We start from the raw sequence: 17,524 nt of genomic DNA on the forward strand, positions 1-17,524 counted from the left end.
AATAAAAGGTGGGTATACATTTTAGGAAATAAAAAGATGGATAACGAGTCTGACTGCTGTCATCGCTCAACTTGACATTTAAATATCAATACAATGCCTTATGCCAAACGCTTGGTTACCGACGTACGGATTATGGTACGGCCTTTGTAGTAGTGTGAAGTGTAAACTGTAAACTATAACAGTCGGCATACGTTACTCTGGTATAAAGGCTGTTTGCTGTCCATATAGAGAACAATAGAAAAATTGTATAGTATTTTTAGTTAAAACTTTAGAGGTACACTAGAAAATATATGGCTTTTAATACAAGTGGAGAAGGTATTGTCCGTTTTGTAATTTAAAATAAGGTAATATTTTTTTCAATCGATCTCATTCCTTTATCTTATTTATACATATATCCTGTTCTTGATAAAGTTATTTTCTTTTTACGAAGTCTAGTTTTATATGTTGAAAGATGTTTTATATGTCATTCTGTAAATATTTTAACATATCTACCATTAAAATTTAGGGTTTATCTTATCATTGAACATGTCGTTTACTTTTATTTTTAATAGGAAATCTAAATTTTTGTATCTTCATGATAAGGTGATCAGATTAATTTTATATTAGTTAGTTTTTTTTAAATTATAATTAGTTTAAGATCATGATGTATAAAAAAATTGAAGGTATTACACACTGCTAGTCTTTATGTAAATGCATCTAATATTAATTCTATTTTACAGTTATATATTGTCTTATTATTGGAATTAATTTCACTACATAGATATCAAAAATTGTTTTACAAATAAAACTGTTTTCAGGTTTCAGCCATGAGAAGGAATTGTTTAAGACTACTACGTAACATAATACTGTTAACAATTGTTGTAATATTAATATACACTATTCACACTATAGTGGATATAAAAAGAATATCAGATGTTTTTCCAGCCCAGAGCTACTGGCAAAGAACAATTCAAAATGAAAATAAATATTTTATACCATCTAGTTATAAGGTATACTATTGTTAAGATTTTAACAAATTACTTAAATTTATAGCAATATGCATATTTTACATTTTATTTTAAATCCTTAGTGAATATTTTTTTTTTTTTTGTAATTACATAACTGTTTTGTATTATTTTCAGAAAATAGATTGGCATAATTATAAACAAATTGAATATGAAAAGAAAAGAACAGGTAAAAATTTCTACAAAAGAGTTTACTTTTGGTTTTAAATTACTTATTTAGTACCATATTAGTATTTTATTTAATTTATATCATTTAACTTTATATAGTATAACACTAAACAAACCTTCCCTGTATAAATTATATGCCTGAAATATAAATAAGAATGTATGGCACACCTCATTTTAACAGGTATTGGTGAACATGGTTTACCAGCACATTTGCCAATCAAAGATTCAGAAATAGAGAAGGATTTGTATGCAGTCAATGGTTTTAATGGAGCCTTAAGTGACAAAATACCATTAAACAGATCTCTACCAGACATCCGTCATCCTGGTTGTCAAAATAGGCTGTACATTGAATCCTTGCCAACCGTTAGTGTAGTAGTCCCATTTCATAATGAGCATTGGAGTACATTGTTAAGAACAGCATACAGTGTCCTTAACAGATCACCAACTTTTCTTATAAAAGAAGTGTTTCTGGTGGATGACGCCAGCACTAAAGGTAATAATATAAAAGTTGTAAAATAAGAGATATATTTCAGAATTATATAAATAAATATATTTCAGACTTTCTTAAGGAACAGCTTGATGATTATGTATCAAAACATATGCCTAAGGTAAAAATAATCCGACTTAAATCTAGAAGTGGTTTGATAGCTGCTCGATTAGCCGGTGCGGAGAAAGCTACAGCTGATGTCCTGGTTTTCCTTGACTCACACACAGAAGCCAATGTCAACTGGCTACCCCCACTCCTAGGTCTGTGTATGTATTCTTTGAATTGCTTTCTCAATTACGTGTAACAATATATGATATAATATGAATCATTTGCTATTGATTAAAATCTAAACATCTCCAAAGTTATCACTGCCTGGTAGAAGCTTTAGTTATCCATTAAAGTAACACGATTATTTTGTAGATATAAATTCTGTTAATGGATGAATTTTGCTTTGATTATGATCCTTATTACAGAGCCCATAGCGTTGAATTACAAGACAGTGGTGTGTCCATTCATTGATGTTGTTGCGTATGATACGTTTGCGTATCGGGCTCAAGATGAGGGGGCTCGTGGCGCGTTTGACTGGGAACTGTTCTACAAGCGACTGCCGGTGTTACCAGTTGATGAGGCGAATATGCCAGAGCCATTTCCGTGAGTACGTTGTGAGGATTGTAAGCCGTAGTAGTAGTAGTAGTAGTAGTAGCGCTGAAGTATATTAGCTCATCTAAGGAGGAAGAGGAAATGGTCTCTAGAATTACAAAGATTTTTGGCTTCGATAGTTTATATTAGATATATTTACTTCTAATTGTAAACTGTTCTGAAAGGAAATTATTGTTTTCTTTGTAATTAGGCTTTGGTATTTATTTTCTACTGTAATTGTAATATCTTTTAGGAGTCCAGTAATGGCGGGTGGTCTGTTCGCGATATCACGCGTATTTTTCTGGGAACTTGGCGGATATGATCCCGGTCTTGATATATGGGGTGGGGAGCAATATGAGCTCAGCTTTAAGGTTAGTTGTTGATATATATCAGGGTTTGCTTTCATAAGTTGAGAGGAAATTTGAAGTTAGTAAAGACACTAAATATATATGCCTTAATATAGTAAAGTTAGTAAATATATATGCCTTATATCTAACGTGGTTTAGGCGAAGGTTCAAAGTATTTGTTTTTCATGTTATAGAGACAGCAAATGACCATTTCATTATAAGTTGTTAACACCAAAATTGGTTATATAATTTTAATTGCCAATATAAATGTGAATTGTCAAGGAGCTACTTACTCCGTGATTGATGGTATTCCAGTTGTGGCAGTGTGGTGGAAAAATGTTGGATGCGCCATGTTCTCGTGTTGGACATATTTACAGGAAATTCGCACCCTTCCCCAATCCCGGCCACGGAGATTTCGTTGGGAAGGTGACTTATACTTTTATTCAGAATACCGCCACAGTTATTGCCATATTATAATAACGTTCGATTAATTAACGAACTTAATTGTTACGGATGGAATGATTATACTTAATAATCTTGTTTGTCAATACTTATTGCTGAAAACTTTTGAGTATTCTCCAAAAAAAAAACTTTATATATTTTTATTTAACATCATAACTTTTTTGTCCAGAATTACAGACGAGTCGCGGAAGTGTGGATGGACGAATACGCTCAATACTTGTATAAAAGGCGTCCACACTATTTGAAAATAGACACCGGCGATATATCCAAGCAGAAGGCCTTGAGGGAGAAACTTCAGTGCAAACCGTTCAAATGGTTCATGACTCAGGTAATGTGTTCTTACTATATTGATAATATTTGTAATATCTGTAAGATTAGGTGTAATTAAGTCGTGGTGGCCTAGAGGATAAGCCCCGCCTCTCGTGCGTGAGGGTGCGGGTTCGAAACCTGGTAAGTACCGGTGTGATTATTCTGAGTTATATGTACTCTCTAAGAGTATTTAAATACCACTGACAGACGGTGAAACCTGGACTAATAATTTCAAAATATAAGATTGAAATCGCCAATCCGCCTTGAGCGAGCGTGGTGATTAATACTCTAACCGTCTTCATGTTAGAAGGGGCCTTTGCTCAGCAGAGGGCTCCGATAAGCTGACATTATTATTTAAAAAAAATAACAAGACCATAAATTAATAATCTTTACAATTAATGAGCAAACATTAGAGTTATGACTTGACATATACCATTATGGCCTCATTTATTAATCCATAATTTATTTCTAGATAGCTTTTGACCTGACGGCGAAGTATCCGCCGGTCGAACCAAAACCTTTCGCAGAGGGACGTGTAAGTTATAAATAAATTTATTACATTATATATTTACGGTACTGTAGCGTCAAATTAATATAAGAATGCGTTTGTTAATGGATAAAATTAAATAATTGTTATCGAATATATTTTTTTTATAAATTTTACTAAATAAAAATGCGATACAGGATATAAAACGCAGTTAAAGAGCAACGACCCTTAACATTCATCCCGATATAAGTGTTATCTACACGTTATTTTGCAGATAAGGCCGGCTACATATCCTCATTTATGCGTGGATGCTCATCATGGCAACCAAATGGACAAATTACATTTGAAGTCCTGTACAGCATCTACATCTGCCGAACAAAACTTTGTGCTGTCATGGCATAAAGACATTAAGTTAATATTTTATATTTACACGATAATTTTTATATGGATTCGCATTAAAAATATTTAGTTGGCAATAAAATTAAGTTAATGTTGTTAAAATATTATTTTTTCATGAAATAATTCTATGAATATTTTGTAACAAGAACTTTTTTAATGTGGTTTAATATTAAACTAATATCAGTGGTTAATTTTAGGTCAAAGACTCGGAATATGTGCTGGGACCTGCCGGATTCTTCTCCAAGGAGTCCTATACTCTTGTACAGTTGTCACCTGGGGGGAGGAAACCAGCTCTGGAGATATCATCCCGTATGTTGTTCATGATAAAGAAACCCTTAAGACAATTCAATATATAATCAAATCATCATATAATTGTGTATAGTTTTGTTATAATATTTGAAATGTTTCCTTGCACCAAATTAATTTTTTAATTTTTACTGAATTACAATAGATTTTTTTTTATCTAAAAAAGTGTGAAGATCTTTATTTACAGACAGTACATTTAAATTTTAAATAGAATTCACAATACATTTCGAGGAGACAATATATATTTTTTAATAAAATGACTGACTTTTCAGGAGTCCAGGCGTCTCAAACACGGTACAAATGACAATTGTTTAGATTTTGAAATATCAACGAGATCCGTTTTCATAAAGCAGTGTTCAGACTCAGAAACCCAGGAGTGGATCATAGATAAAGTAGATAACGCCATGTTGGCGACGTGGGATACCATCGCCAAAAGAGTTACTGGTCCCGTTGAGGAGTAATTATTGTCTGTGGTATAGACATGACAGTCAGATTTTGTCTATGGTACCGAGCGCGGTTAATGTAATATTATAATTAACATTCATTCAAAACAATAATGTTTTTTACAAGAAAATTACAACATTGTTTTGAGCAGAAATTAATTACTTTTTAACTGTTAGAAGTATATTTAAGTAAAAAAAACACAATGCTTTTATATATAAATGTAGGACTAAAAATATAAAATATTTTAAATTTTTATATTCCACTCTTAAATTTCAGTTATACAGTTTTCTATTTTAAATACTTGGCTTTGAGATTTTTAATTCTATAAATAAACGTAATAATTGACCTTGCTGTTAATTTTCCCGGGACTATCGTTCTGAGCTAATATTCTGTTACTACCAAATAAAGTTGTGTTTCATTTTTTGAATGCGATTAATAAAAATCAGGTAATTATGTTTTTTTCTCTCTATAATTAAAACAATATGCACATCAAGTTCCGGGATATCGTGTTTGTGTTGCAGGTTCAGTCCCGCTTGTGTCAATGAATTTTTTCATGCTATATTTTATCTTTGAATTTTAATTCTAATGTGTTAAATTACGTAAAATACTGACGTAAATAGATGATGTCACGACTGAAATTTTTTTGATATATTTAAACTTAATTACATTCTCTATTTGCAGTTATTATTGTTTCTATTATTTTTTACAAAAAAGAAAGTAATAGTTTTATCTTGCCACTGACTATTATACTCTTTTTATCTGTCCCTAATCATATATATTATTTAGGGTAAAATCTGTCAAAATTGTCGTAAATCCGTCCAGAAATGTTTTTTTTTTTTAATTTTAATTTGCTAATGTTGCTAATTACCGTTAAAAGTGTAAAATCTATAGGAGTAGTGAAGAGCCGTCTCATTTAATGGAGTAAAATCGCAATATTATATAAATATTATTTAAGTAATAATTTATTAAATGGAACCACTTGAGACTTAAAATTCGTTATGATAGAAAAAAGAATGTATGCATCTGCACGCATAATAACGTTATTTTGTAATATTTTTAAGAACGTAAAGAGTATGCACGCAATTAATTTGTAATAAACAAAAAATAAAATAGGTTTCATTAAATTTCACTGTCAGTTTTTGCAAAATTTTAAATAAATATATGTTTTAAAATTATATAAATGAAAAACAAAAATGGGAAATAAAATTAGTCGATTAAAACAATTGATTTGTTTTATTTATTTTTTATTACATATTCCATTAGAATACATCTATATTTATTATTGTACATGCTTACATCGCTCACGAACGCACATAACTAAATCGTACTGCTGACTATCTATACACAGAGTAATGGAGAATATTGGGGTCTACGTCATATCTATATAAAAAATTAAATGCAGCAGAGGTCCTATAATGCACTGATCGCATTAAGCTCTAAGTCTAGAAGCTTAGTCTATTGATGGTACTACATTATTGATTTTTAAATTTATAAATATGAGTTACAATAAATTTTTGATAGGTAAAAGTTTAATGGCGGGAAAAACAAGTGCCAAAATTAAAAAAAATAATATAAAGAAGTTTCATACAGATTAAACAACAAGGTCAGTATTAATTCTACAGCCTCAATTTGCTTGACGCATGATATACATTATTTTGTATTCTAGTATCCTTAATTCCCTTCATAAATAATACAAGCGTAAAGATATGTACATTATTTTTTACACACATCATTAAGTACCTATTTACAAATTAGAATTCTTTATACATCATAAAAAAGATAACTATACCGTTCTATATCACCGCGAAATCAATAACTACATTCAAAATAGATAAATATTATAATGTATATATTGTTTTATATATTAATTATAAATAAAAATACACCTTACAGTCACTAAATAAAAAGTAAGACATTAAATTACAACGTATTGCTTCGTTTAGTCACATTTTGCCAAAATATCACCTTGCATCGGCCCATTGCCAAGGAGAAGTACATTTAAATTTATCCCTCCAATTTTTTATTTTTATAAACTTTTCGTAAAAAATATCGACGCCTTATCAAAAATCGCTCAGTCAACTAGCATTTAAATTAATAATCTAACACAGAGTAGACACCACAATTTAAATGAGACACATATGGACATACAATATATCTACTTAACTACATATTTTAATTTTATTTTTTCTTCTTACTGACTTAGGAGTACCACGATTAACATACAACTTGCGGTCAAAGACGCTTCTTTCAGGGATATCGAAAGTTCTTATACAATAGTTTTTAATTACGTCTCAGGAATATTAAATAATATTTATTCTTATACAAATTCAATGTAATGTATATACATATTATAATTTTCAGGTAATCTGAGCGCACATTGACACACAAAGAGGAAAGGTATAATGATCATAAGTCAGAGATAAGTCAGCAAGAAGTATTGACCCTAGACGGCTATTGAATCTATAGTTTTATTATTGCACACACTCGGTGTTACGTATCATTGTTTCGATAAATTCAGCTATTTTAAATTACTAATAGATCAAGCAAACTATTTTGTGCCATTATCTGGCAATACTGAAATAATTCAGTGTTTAGTGTTTCTATTACAAAAATAGTTTCAGTTAAGTTTTGCAGTGAATTCATAAAATGCAAATTTTTCGGGAATAATATGGGAGTATGCAATTAAACATAAATATATATAAATATATGTAAAATGAGATGCATATAAGTTAAATATCGATGACGTTATTTTCATAATAAAAAAATTGCCTTTTGGCAGGAGTAGGGATTATTTGGAGTTAATAAACAAAATGTTTGACTAAAACAAATCACGGGTCAATAGAGTATTAGATGTTTAGATAAAATATAAAAATTATTGCTTACATAGTAATAGTATTGCGAAGTAATAAAAGACCTTAGGTCTAACAATACAAAAGAACGACTACAAGAATAAAATATTATTATGTACAAATACCTAATTGTAGGGATTGAAAGAATTATTTTTTGGCTAAAATACATTAGGAATACATGTTTTTTGTGAAGATTATTATAAGCGACGTATATAGGACTAAAATTAATATTGTAAAATAATATCAAAAAATGTATAAGAAAAATTGTGATCGCAATTGAGTATTTATGTTTCATATTATGCTTAGTTAATATTATAAGCATTATTTTAAATGTTTTTTTTATGACTCGTTACCCTGTCGTACTTTATTTCAAGAGATTCATTTAACATGAGTTTTTTAGTTCGGTAAAGGGTGAATGACTTAAGGTTCGAAATATGTTTTAATGCAAATAAACTAAAAAAGAGACTACCCTAAAGATCTAAATTTCCGAGTTCGTTTAATCCTAAACTAGCCATCATATAAAACGTCAGTCCATAGAAACCTAAATGCATCTACACTATCCATCACAAGAATTCACAAACACGGTCGCCACTGTCATACGCCAGTTCTATAAAAATAATACCTACAGATAATCTGAATGCAGATCATTCGAATTATAATCGCTGAATATCGAAAGAAATTCACAAACGATGACGGGCGCGGCCGCTCTTTCTTCGTTTTCTTCTTCCATCACGCACAAAAACAATATTGGCCGGGTCATCAGCCAACTGAGGGTACCTAGAGACAGAGTGCACATCTTTGGCAGCCCATCCGTCAACTATTCCGTGAGATATAAGTTCTTCTTTTTCTTCTTCAGTCCACGAACCTCTTCCTTCCCATCCGGCGGCAACAAGCGCCTTCTCTCTTTCCCATGCTCTAGCCGCAGCTCTCTTATGAGCGTGTTTTAACAATTTGATTCGTTCCTGTGAAGGATCAACTCCGTAGCGCAAAACAATCACTGCTTGTGCAGAACCTTTTCCGACTGCATGTACGCGAACCTGTATGTAATAAAAATAATGATTTTTTTTATATACTATACTTCTATATTCAATAGTCTACTAACTTATTACTAATTTACGTACCTCTAATCCTTGGTCATTTGTTTCATCTTGAGATACGTTGAATTTCCCAGACAATCGTCTCAATTCTTCCATGTCATCTCTGATTTTAAGTGAATTGTCTTTGACGAAGTAGAATACGTCCTGATCGTGAATGCTGAAGTGAACGTCTAAGAAATATGAGTTGTTAAATACTGTGGTTATAACATCTTCTACAACGCTATTAGCGCCGTCGGCAACACTGATGAAGGCTTTTCCGTCCACTCGTGATATTAATACACCTTCGCCAAATACACCTCGCTTGTAAGATACTCTTGGTAATAGGTTTCTTGTCATGGGTTCCATCTTTAGGAGAGGTGTTGGAACAAACTCAATATCAGACAGTTTGTCGTTAACCTGTAAATGCAAATAATGTCGATAAATAATACGTAAGAACAAAACTTTAAATTATGAAAATAATTCAGTTCATTATCAATATTATTTTTACCTTTTCTATAATGCATTGCAGTCCAGATAGAACACCAAAATCAGGCACTAATTGTGGTGCAGTAACAGATGTCTTAGGTTGGAAGATCATATCGGTGATGTACTTGGCTCCCATCATCTTATTCAAATCGTATCCATAAAGCTGAAGCCAGCTGGCCAAGCTCGTCATATAAGGAACGTTCTGGTTTCTATTAATGGGGTCGTTATTCCTAAATCTGTAGATAAATATGTCGGTAGGCAGACTTAACTTTGTTGCAAGATGTTCCCAACTTGGTGTCATCCATTGACCAACAACAGGGTCATATAAGCGATTCTCTAAGTATATCAAATTAGTGTTATAATCAAATATTCCAGATTGGAAGTCAACGGGTAGATAGAAGCCTGGATTTGTGTCTTTTACTATTTTGCCAAAGGGGCTTCGTTTTATTTCTTTGATAATTTCTCCGTTAACATCAAATACTACAAGAGGGGAACCATTGTGATCAGTTGCTACATAGAAACGTTGATCCTCAGTTTCAACACATGTTAAGAAGTTTCTTTGATCATACAGGAATCGTACAGTTTTCTCAGATTTTGGGTAATGCATGTGAGTTATAAGGTTAGGAGTTTGTGGGTTCGTGTAGAAGAATTGTGTTATGTTGTTCTTGTCATCTTTCCAAGCGACAAGTCTATTCCTATCATCATAGAAATACCACATTTGAAATTTATCCCTCTCAAATGCATGAACGAATTGCCCTCGAGAGTTATACCTGTATTTTTGCTCACCACGTCTTATAACGAATCCGCGGCCATCGTAACTACTGAATTCAATATCACCATACTGAACAACACGATCGCCAATATCATAGCCTAGATAGCGTTTCTCACCATGTTCGATAATACTAATGATGTTACCATTCTCATCATACACATATTTCCAGTCGTCTATGGAGCCAACTACTTCCATTAAATGACCATCATAATTGTAACTTACTCGTTCGCTTGAAGACGTATCGCCAATCATCATCTTTTTCGACTTAATTCGATTTCTTACGTCGTATTCCAGTTCAAGGCGGAATACGTCGAACGATTTAATGTTCATTAATACGGTTTTGATTCTGCCGTGATCGTCGTAATCAGTAATGGTAAAGTATTGTTTACTTGTGTCCTGCATAACAGAACGGTTAAATGTATTACTATATATTCTCAAATCACTTACACCTTCCAGAGATCCTAAATTTTGATTATATTTCAATCTCAATTGTGGCATTTCTTTGCTGTTTATATTCATATCTATGGTAGAAAGTCGAGCATTGCCGTCGTACTGATACTTAAAGTGAGCATTATTAAGTCCCGTTTTAGAGTTAAACTTCATTTTTTCATCTTTTAATATTCCTGCATGATATTTATAATCTTGTCTTAGCTCATAATCAGGGTCACTTATTTCAACATTTTTCACAAGATGAGTGTTTTCATGATAAACGTATCGTATTGCTGATGCTCCAGCTAATACAGTTTCTAGTTTTCCAGTGCTATCATAAACATAGAGAATCTTCCCTGATTGATGAGGAAATATTTTTGCTAGAATATGCCCATCATCATTGTATAAAATTTCGTATGGGTGTCGATTCATTGGTGAAAAGTATTGATATTTAAAGTAGCCCAATGAAGTCATGAGGGCGAATGTATGAATATGGCCCCTTGGTGTTGTAAGATTCTGAAGAGCTCCAGAATCATCATAATCGAGAAGGTAATCGCTGCCTCTAGGTGTAGTTACCTTGAGTGGCAAGTTAGTAAACATATCTCTAAAGGAATACGCCAAAGATGATCCATCTCCATATCTGATTTCGTGCAATCTACCAGCCCGGTCATATCCATAGGTTTCATTAAGGTCACCCCACTTCCAACTTGTTAGTCTATTAAATCTATCATAATCTAGTTCAACTTCAGCAAATATTCCACTTCTCGGTCCCCATTTTACTGGCCTAGCCATTCTATCATACGTGACATTTAGGAGTTCAACTTTATCATCCATAAATACTGCAACTGTAGACGTATCTCTATCGTATTCCAGTGTAAGAAGGTTTTCACCATTCACTCGTAATTTTCGACCTATTTGCGCGACTGCCTTACTGCTCTTTCCTTTGTTCGATTGCAGCCTTCTTAAGAAATAACGCCATTCAAATCTATTAGCTAAGTCGCCGCCAACTTCAGTTCTTTGTTTAGCTGGTACTGGATAACTTTCTCCTAAAATAGGATCAATTTCCGAGAGAATTGTGTAGGGTACAGTATCTGTAGATATAATATGTCCCCAAGGCAAACTAGATGATATACTATTATCTGATGATATAACTGTTTTCTTTTCAGCTTCGCCGACTCTTGTGTTAACTGACGATCCTTTGATCAATATCGATATTGGTTTTCTGTTATTTTCACTCACGAGCACAGTAGCTCCTTTAAGACTAAGATCAAATGTCAAGTTAATTATTCTGCCCGTAGGAGTGACTGCTGATGTAAGTCTACCAAACTCATCATACTTGTAAATATAACTCCTTCCAGTGCTGTCATATTTTGCTTTCAGTAAACCAGAGGTTCCGTGATAGTCGAAAGTGACATTAAAGTTGTCAGGGGTTCGAAGTTCTTGAAGCATTTTCATGCGTGACATCTTAAGTCTACACTTTTGACCCTTAGTGTTTTCTATTGAATTTACGAGACTAGAGTAATCACGTAGAAGAAATACTTTATTACCAGCTGCATCAGTTACTGTGCTTAATTTACCATTGCTTGTGTTAACAGTATAGGTGAAAATATAATTGTTTTCTCCCGTCAAAATATTTTTTGTCATGACGTGTTGACCAAACCTATTAAATATATAGGTTTCTTGTGTATCCGGTGAATAAATTTCATATTCTCTAGATCCACTTGCATCGGGAATACTAGCCATAACGGATCTTATTCTGTAATTAGCTTGATCCGCTATATGAACTATGCCATCAGGACTGACCGTGACTGCTGAAATAGTATTAAACTTAGAATTGGAAGCTAAGAAATGATCTGCTTCAAAACAATCACACCCTCTCTCCAAACAATTGCATTTTGATTCAGCTCCGGCATATAAAGAAATCTTTCCATCTGTCGTGATAAGTCTTACTCTGTTTATTCTTTGAGAATCACTTTCAGCAACATATAAGTCCCCAGCTGCACCAAAAGCAATACTTTGAGGCATTACCAGTGTTGCGTATGTTGCCAGCTCCATGTCATATCCTGTTAATGGTGAAGGACAGTGAAGCGGTCGACCTGCGATGACTTTAACCCTACCATCAGGAGCCATTTGTAAAATCATATGGTCATCGATAATATGCAAGCTATTATCGAGCGGATTAATTGATAGCTCAGTAGGCCATCTCAAGTGAACTTCTTCAACGCTTAATGTTCCTTCACAAGGTATCGGTTTCCAATGTGCTCGGTGCATATGGTTTCCAATAACGGTAGTAATAATACCATCTCTGTCTACCATGCGAATGTTTGTACCGTCTGCAAAGTATAGTACATTATCAATGGATACAGCGACACCTTTGGGATATGCTAATTTTGCATCTCTTGCTAGAGCTCCATCGCCACAGTGAGCTTCATCTCCAGGCAGACATCTTTCACCAGATCCAACGACAGTTTCCCAGTTTCTTTCAGGATCAGTAAAATCTTCTGTGTTACGGACTTTAATAATCTGATGTGACTCTGGGTCGGATATGTATAACGTTCCATCGAGAGGCGAGAGCGCCATATGATAGCGGTAGGAAACACGTGTTGCACTGCAAACAGAGTAAATATGGTAACTAAATTGTATAAAAAAAATTGAGAAACACAAATTTTCGTAAAACTAAACGCTTACTTCAATTTAACAACTGTCCGTACGCTTCCATCGGTGCCGATTTTTCGCACTAAGTTGAAGTCCCCTACGAATAAGCTTCCATCCGGTGCGGTGGCCAGTGCGACAGGTGCTAGTAGTCGTTGTCGTCGCGCTGCACCCATGCACTCGTTTCCACATTCTAAGGCGCGTTGTCTTCCGTCACCCATTGCTGTTATGATGAGTCGAGGTTTATGTTTCAAGTATATGTTAGTTCCGTCACCTTTTTGCAGAATGCCTGTAAGGAAAAAAATATAAAGGTAACAAATAATATTTGAATAACATGGATTTGATTATTTTTTATTTATTTATCCAAATTACCTTCGTGGAAATTATATCTGTGATGTATGTCTAAGTTCCATCCTCCAACATCAGAGATGCTCATATCATGACCACTTAACTTTGTGGTTTGTACATTCCATATGATATCCTTGCAATCAGTATATTGATAACCCACTTTAACGAGCGCCGTTGTTACGCCATAAACTCTTTGTCTATAAACATTAAGCCTATTCCATGGGTAGGTGAATTTGATCACTGGATCGGCTTCAAACACCTTCTCGAAAAGAATGCCTTCAATTGTTATACGCAAATGTATCAAAGCCAAAGTAGGTGGAACTTTTTCCGGTGTTAGTTGTAGTTGTATCGTAGAGAGGTAACCAGCCGCTCTTGAACTATGATAGACCAAATTTAAGCCGGTTCCTGGTATTTGAAGGCTTTCCTGAACAACCTGAAAAAATTATATTATAAACACGTTAATTATATGATACCGTGTATACAATTAAGAAGGGTTCAGAGTGCTTTATAAATAAATACAATTATATCTTACCTGGGATTCAGCTAAAATCGCGCTCTTATCTGGGCAGGCTCCTTGGAAACCATGTTTCCACGTGGCCAGTACGACTGGTTTCATTGCATCGTAGTCGTGTGCAAGGCAAGCTTGAGGCGGACCCATATTACCTTTTTCATCCGCCGTCGTCATAACCACTTCGTCGATTATTACAACCTACCATTAAGTTTTTTTTAATAATGATTTTACAAATATTACATTATTGAGGTAAATCAAAATGTTGACCACGTTCCCTTTTGCATTCATTGTAAAAAATTAAGTCATCATAAGTTCTAAATTGAGTTTTCAATACAAATTTAGGTTTAATCATTGTTTTGCATGTTTCGTGCCTGCACAAAATAATTATGTCACTCATTTATATTGAGTTAAATAACTCATACATTTTAAAATGATAAATAGAGTTTACGTTTTGTGTTCCAAATAATAATTTTACATACGACCTGCATATGAACATTTCGTCTATGCTTAAAACAATATTATAGTTATGATTATATCCAAATATGTTCACCTCATTCCAGGGAACGAAAATAACTTGAGTGGAACGCTTGAAAGGCGCTCTTCCAAAGTGAAGAGTGACCGCCCCTCCTCCGTTGACAAGCAGGTCGAACCAACCGTCCTCTCTCGTTAATGTGAACCCTTCTAGAGGTGTGGATGTGGACACTCGCACTCCAACCAAACCAGAACCCAGAGAAGTAACTACCCTACCTCGTATAACGGCAGATCGGCTGAAAATTTAAGTCGTTTATGACAAGCCAGTTATAACAGTTACGTATTCTATTAAATTTAGGAGTTTGGATTTTTGTACTACTTAGGGCCTACAAATTTTAAACAGACAGGACATTATATTATATTATATTACGTTATGTAGATATGTTTGTGTAATAAAAAATTACAAAATTTATGATGGTTGGAAAAATTGTGTTCACTAAAGGATTGGAAAAAGTTTTTTACTTCTACGTATTGTTAGGATAAATATAAAAGATCTACATAGATTTAATAATATACATTTATAAATAAAAAGCGTAACACAAAACTCACAGGACACGTTAAGGTAACATAAACATCATGCATACTATATTTACACTAAATATATTATATTGCCAATTAAGTAGATACATTAAAGGTATCATATAGATATATACTTAATTCTAATATCTAAACTCAAGGTCACACACAATCCTACCTAAATTACTATTTCTTACCTCGTGTTGAAGTGGTTCCAAAACATACTGCGCAGCAGAAAGACGAGAAATGACATAAATGAGTTTAATTGGATACGACATAGTAATTTAGAAGAAGAAATGTATAAATTATTAGTATAAGGATGTAATTTTTTGTAACAGACATTCATGCAGGTACCATTTATATTATTTCTTTGTTATTTGTTAGTTTGCTTAGGAATATGAAATCAGTCGAATGTTTGATGTTATAGGAACAAATAAAAATAAAAAGAATTACATTGTCATATAACTTAAAAACGTAGGATTGACTGGGGCACAACATTGCGTATCTTATATATAGATATGTATGACGGTTCTTAATTAAATTTGAAGTCAATTGGTGTTTGTAAGTGCTCGGTATGCTTTTTACAAACAACATCTGACCCCACAACAGATAGTTTTATTCTAACATCGTACATCGAACACTTATCCTCACCTCTCGTTGAAAGTTTCCTGCTTAGCGTAGTTTTGAAGGCTACCTTCGTCGATAAGGAATTTCATTCTTTCGAAGAATGATGCTGTGATGGCAGGGGGTTGTTTCCTTAGTAAAATGTCCGTTGGTTTAGGAGACGAAACGCAGAGTTGACTTCCTTTACATGCAGAACTCTGACAGCATTCGGGATCTTCACAGTCGATTAAGCCGTCTACATTCAAATGAAACAGGAATTAAATTTTTATTTACTTTTTATTTTTCCAACTTATACTGTTTGTTAACACAATTATTTTTACAATATACAATTGACAATCTGAAAGGTACTTGAAAAGAATACCATCAATCCAATTTATTTATTTATACCTTTGTCGTTGTCTTTGGAGTCGTCGCATAGTTGTTCCTTGAGTGTAGTGCAATCTGGTCCATCCCATCCATCGAAACACTTGCACTCCCAGTGTCCATCGTTAGCTACACGACACTGACCATGACCAGCACAGCCCCTCGGACATCCTTCTAAAGTGCAGTGCCTTCCGTTCCAGCCGGACACACATAGACAAGTGCCGTTTTTACATTGGCCGTGGTCGCTGCATCGAGTGTCGCATAATTTCGATGTACAATACTCTCCTGTCCAACCTTGGTCGCACACACAAGCTTCACCCACACATCTACCATGAGGGCCACAGTCGAGATCACACACCTCTGTTAATAATACATTAAATATTGTTTATAATTTTGAACAAATTAAATGATGAAAACTTAAAAGAAGTGTCAATTTAGCATTAACTTTCTTAAACAAAATTTGATTGATACCTTTGGAACAGTCGTCACCCGACCATCGAGCATGACAGGTACAGGTTTGAGTATCAACATCGAATGTTCCATGCCCAGAACAGTCCGGTAGACACTGAAGAGCGTCTTTATCCATTGTAGCACAGTCTAAACCTTTCCAACCTTTTTTACAGACACAAACACCTTCAATACAAAATCCGTGTCCCGAACAAGTTGGGTGTGGACAGTCGACGTCTTCACAAAACTTTCCTTTATATCCTCTGACGCATGAACATTTTCCGTTTACACAATGTCCGTGGCCATTGCAATCAGGCACTTCACATTCATCATGCCTCAATGAACATTCTTTACCTTTCCAGCCGGGATTGCATTGACATTCTCCATTGATATATTCTCCTCTTTGACTACACAACACCGGACAAACACCTAAAATTTATGTAAATTATATTTAGTAAATGTTTGTAGAAATAAATTTATTCATGGTTCTAGAATATAAAATAATAATAATTTGTATAATAGTTACTAATATTAAATAACCGACAGCATCTAAGTATTAAATTGATTTATATTTACTTTCACTGCAGTCGTCACCACCGAAACCGGGTTGACATTGACAATGGCCCATGAGACACTCTCCTTTACCGGAACATCCGTTTGGACAGTTTTGTGTCATATCGTCAGCGACCATAGCAATAAATGAAATCTCTTGAGGATCGCCGTCGTCGTTGTAGAGCGAAAGAAACCAGTGACCTTGTTCCATATAGTGTGTTATTTCTTTCTTAACGGATGGCTGAAAATAGAAAAATTGTTAATATTAAGCAAATAAATAAAAAGTTAGAAAACAGCACCTAATATAGACTGAATA

At 33.7% G+C, this 17,524-nt stretch overlaps 2 protein-coding genes across 6 annotated transcripts in view; one reads left to right on the forward strand and one right to left on the reverse strand.

The window, feature by feature from the left end:
* The first annotated feature begins 106 nt into the window (after window positions 1–106).
* On the forward strand, window positions 107–6,275 carry LOC116766304 (N-acetylgalactosaminyltransferase 6-like). Of its 2 annotated transcripts, none has more exons than XM_032656121.2 (13): window positions 107–344; window positions 798–989; window positions 1,122–1,173; window positions 1,354–1,665; window positions 1,731–1,919; window positions 2,133–2,310; window positions 2,552–2,669; window positions 2,961–3,071; window positions 3,277–3,435; window positions 3,889–3,951; window positions 4,178–4,314; window positions 4,500–4,611; window positions 4,881–6,275. In XM_032656121.2, the coding sequence occupies exons 2-13, from the start codon at window positions 807–809 to the stop codon at window positions 5,067–5,069; spliced, it is 1,803 nt and encodes a 600-aa protein (XP_032512012.2). In that variant the 5' UTR covers window positions 107–344; window positions 798–806; the 3' UTR covers window positions 5,070–6,275. The 2 variants fall into 2 exon arrangements, with proteins under 2 accessions (XP_032512012.2, XP_061378945.1); XM_061522961.1 differs by having other exon boundaries at window positions 107–315.
* Window positions 6,276–6,279: 4 nt separating this feature from the next.
* Window positions 6,280–17,524, reverse strand: part of LOC116766169 (teneurin-m) — a 131,243-nt gene continuing 119,998 nt past the window's right edge. For all 4 annotated transcript variants that reach the window (XM_061522960.1, XM_061522959.1, XM_061522958.1 and 1 more), the window contains 11 exons: window positions 17,233–17,449; window positions 16,681–17,085; window positions 16,234–16,569; window positions 15,874–16,081; window positions 14,726–14,942; window positions 14,197–14,373; window positions 13,689–14,097; window positions 13,353–13,605; window positions 9,486–13,272; window positions 9,023–9,394; window positions 6,280–8,938 (listed from right to left, as the gene is read on the reverse strand). In XM_061522960.1, the coding sequence (XP_061378944.1) occupies window positions 8,582–8,938; window positions 9,023–9,394; window positions 9,486–13,272; window positions 13,353–13,605; window positions 13,689–14,097; window positions 14,197–14,373; window positions 14,726–14,942; window positions 15,874–16,081; window positions 16,234–16,569; window positions 16,681–17,085; window positions 17,233–17,449 (6,738 nt within the window). In that variant the 3' untranslated portion in view covers window positions 6,280–8,581. The remainder of the gene's footprint in view (window positions 8,939–9,022; window positions 9,395–9,485; window positions 13,273–13,352; window positions 13,606–13,688; window positions 14,098–14,196; window positions 14,374–14,725; window positions 14,943–15,873; window positions 16,082–16,233; window positions 16,570–16,680; window positions 17,086–17,232; window positions 17,450–17,524) is intronic.

The sequence above is a fragment of the Danaus plexippus genome, chromosome 15 (assembly GCF_018135715.1).
Source record: "Danaus plexippus chromosome 15, MEX_DaPlex, whole genome shotgun sequence".
In the NCBI taxonomy this organism is placed as follows: Eukaryota; Metazoa; Arthropoda; class Insecta; order Lepidoptera; family Nymphalidae; genus Danaus; species Danaus plexippus.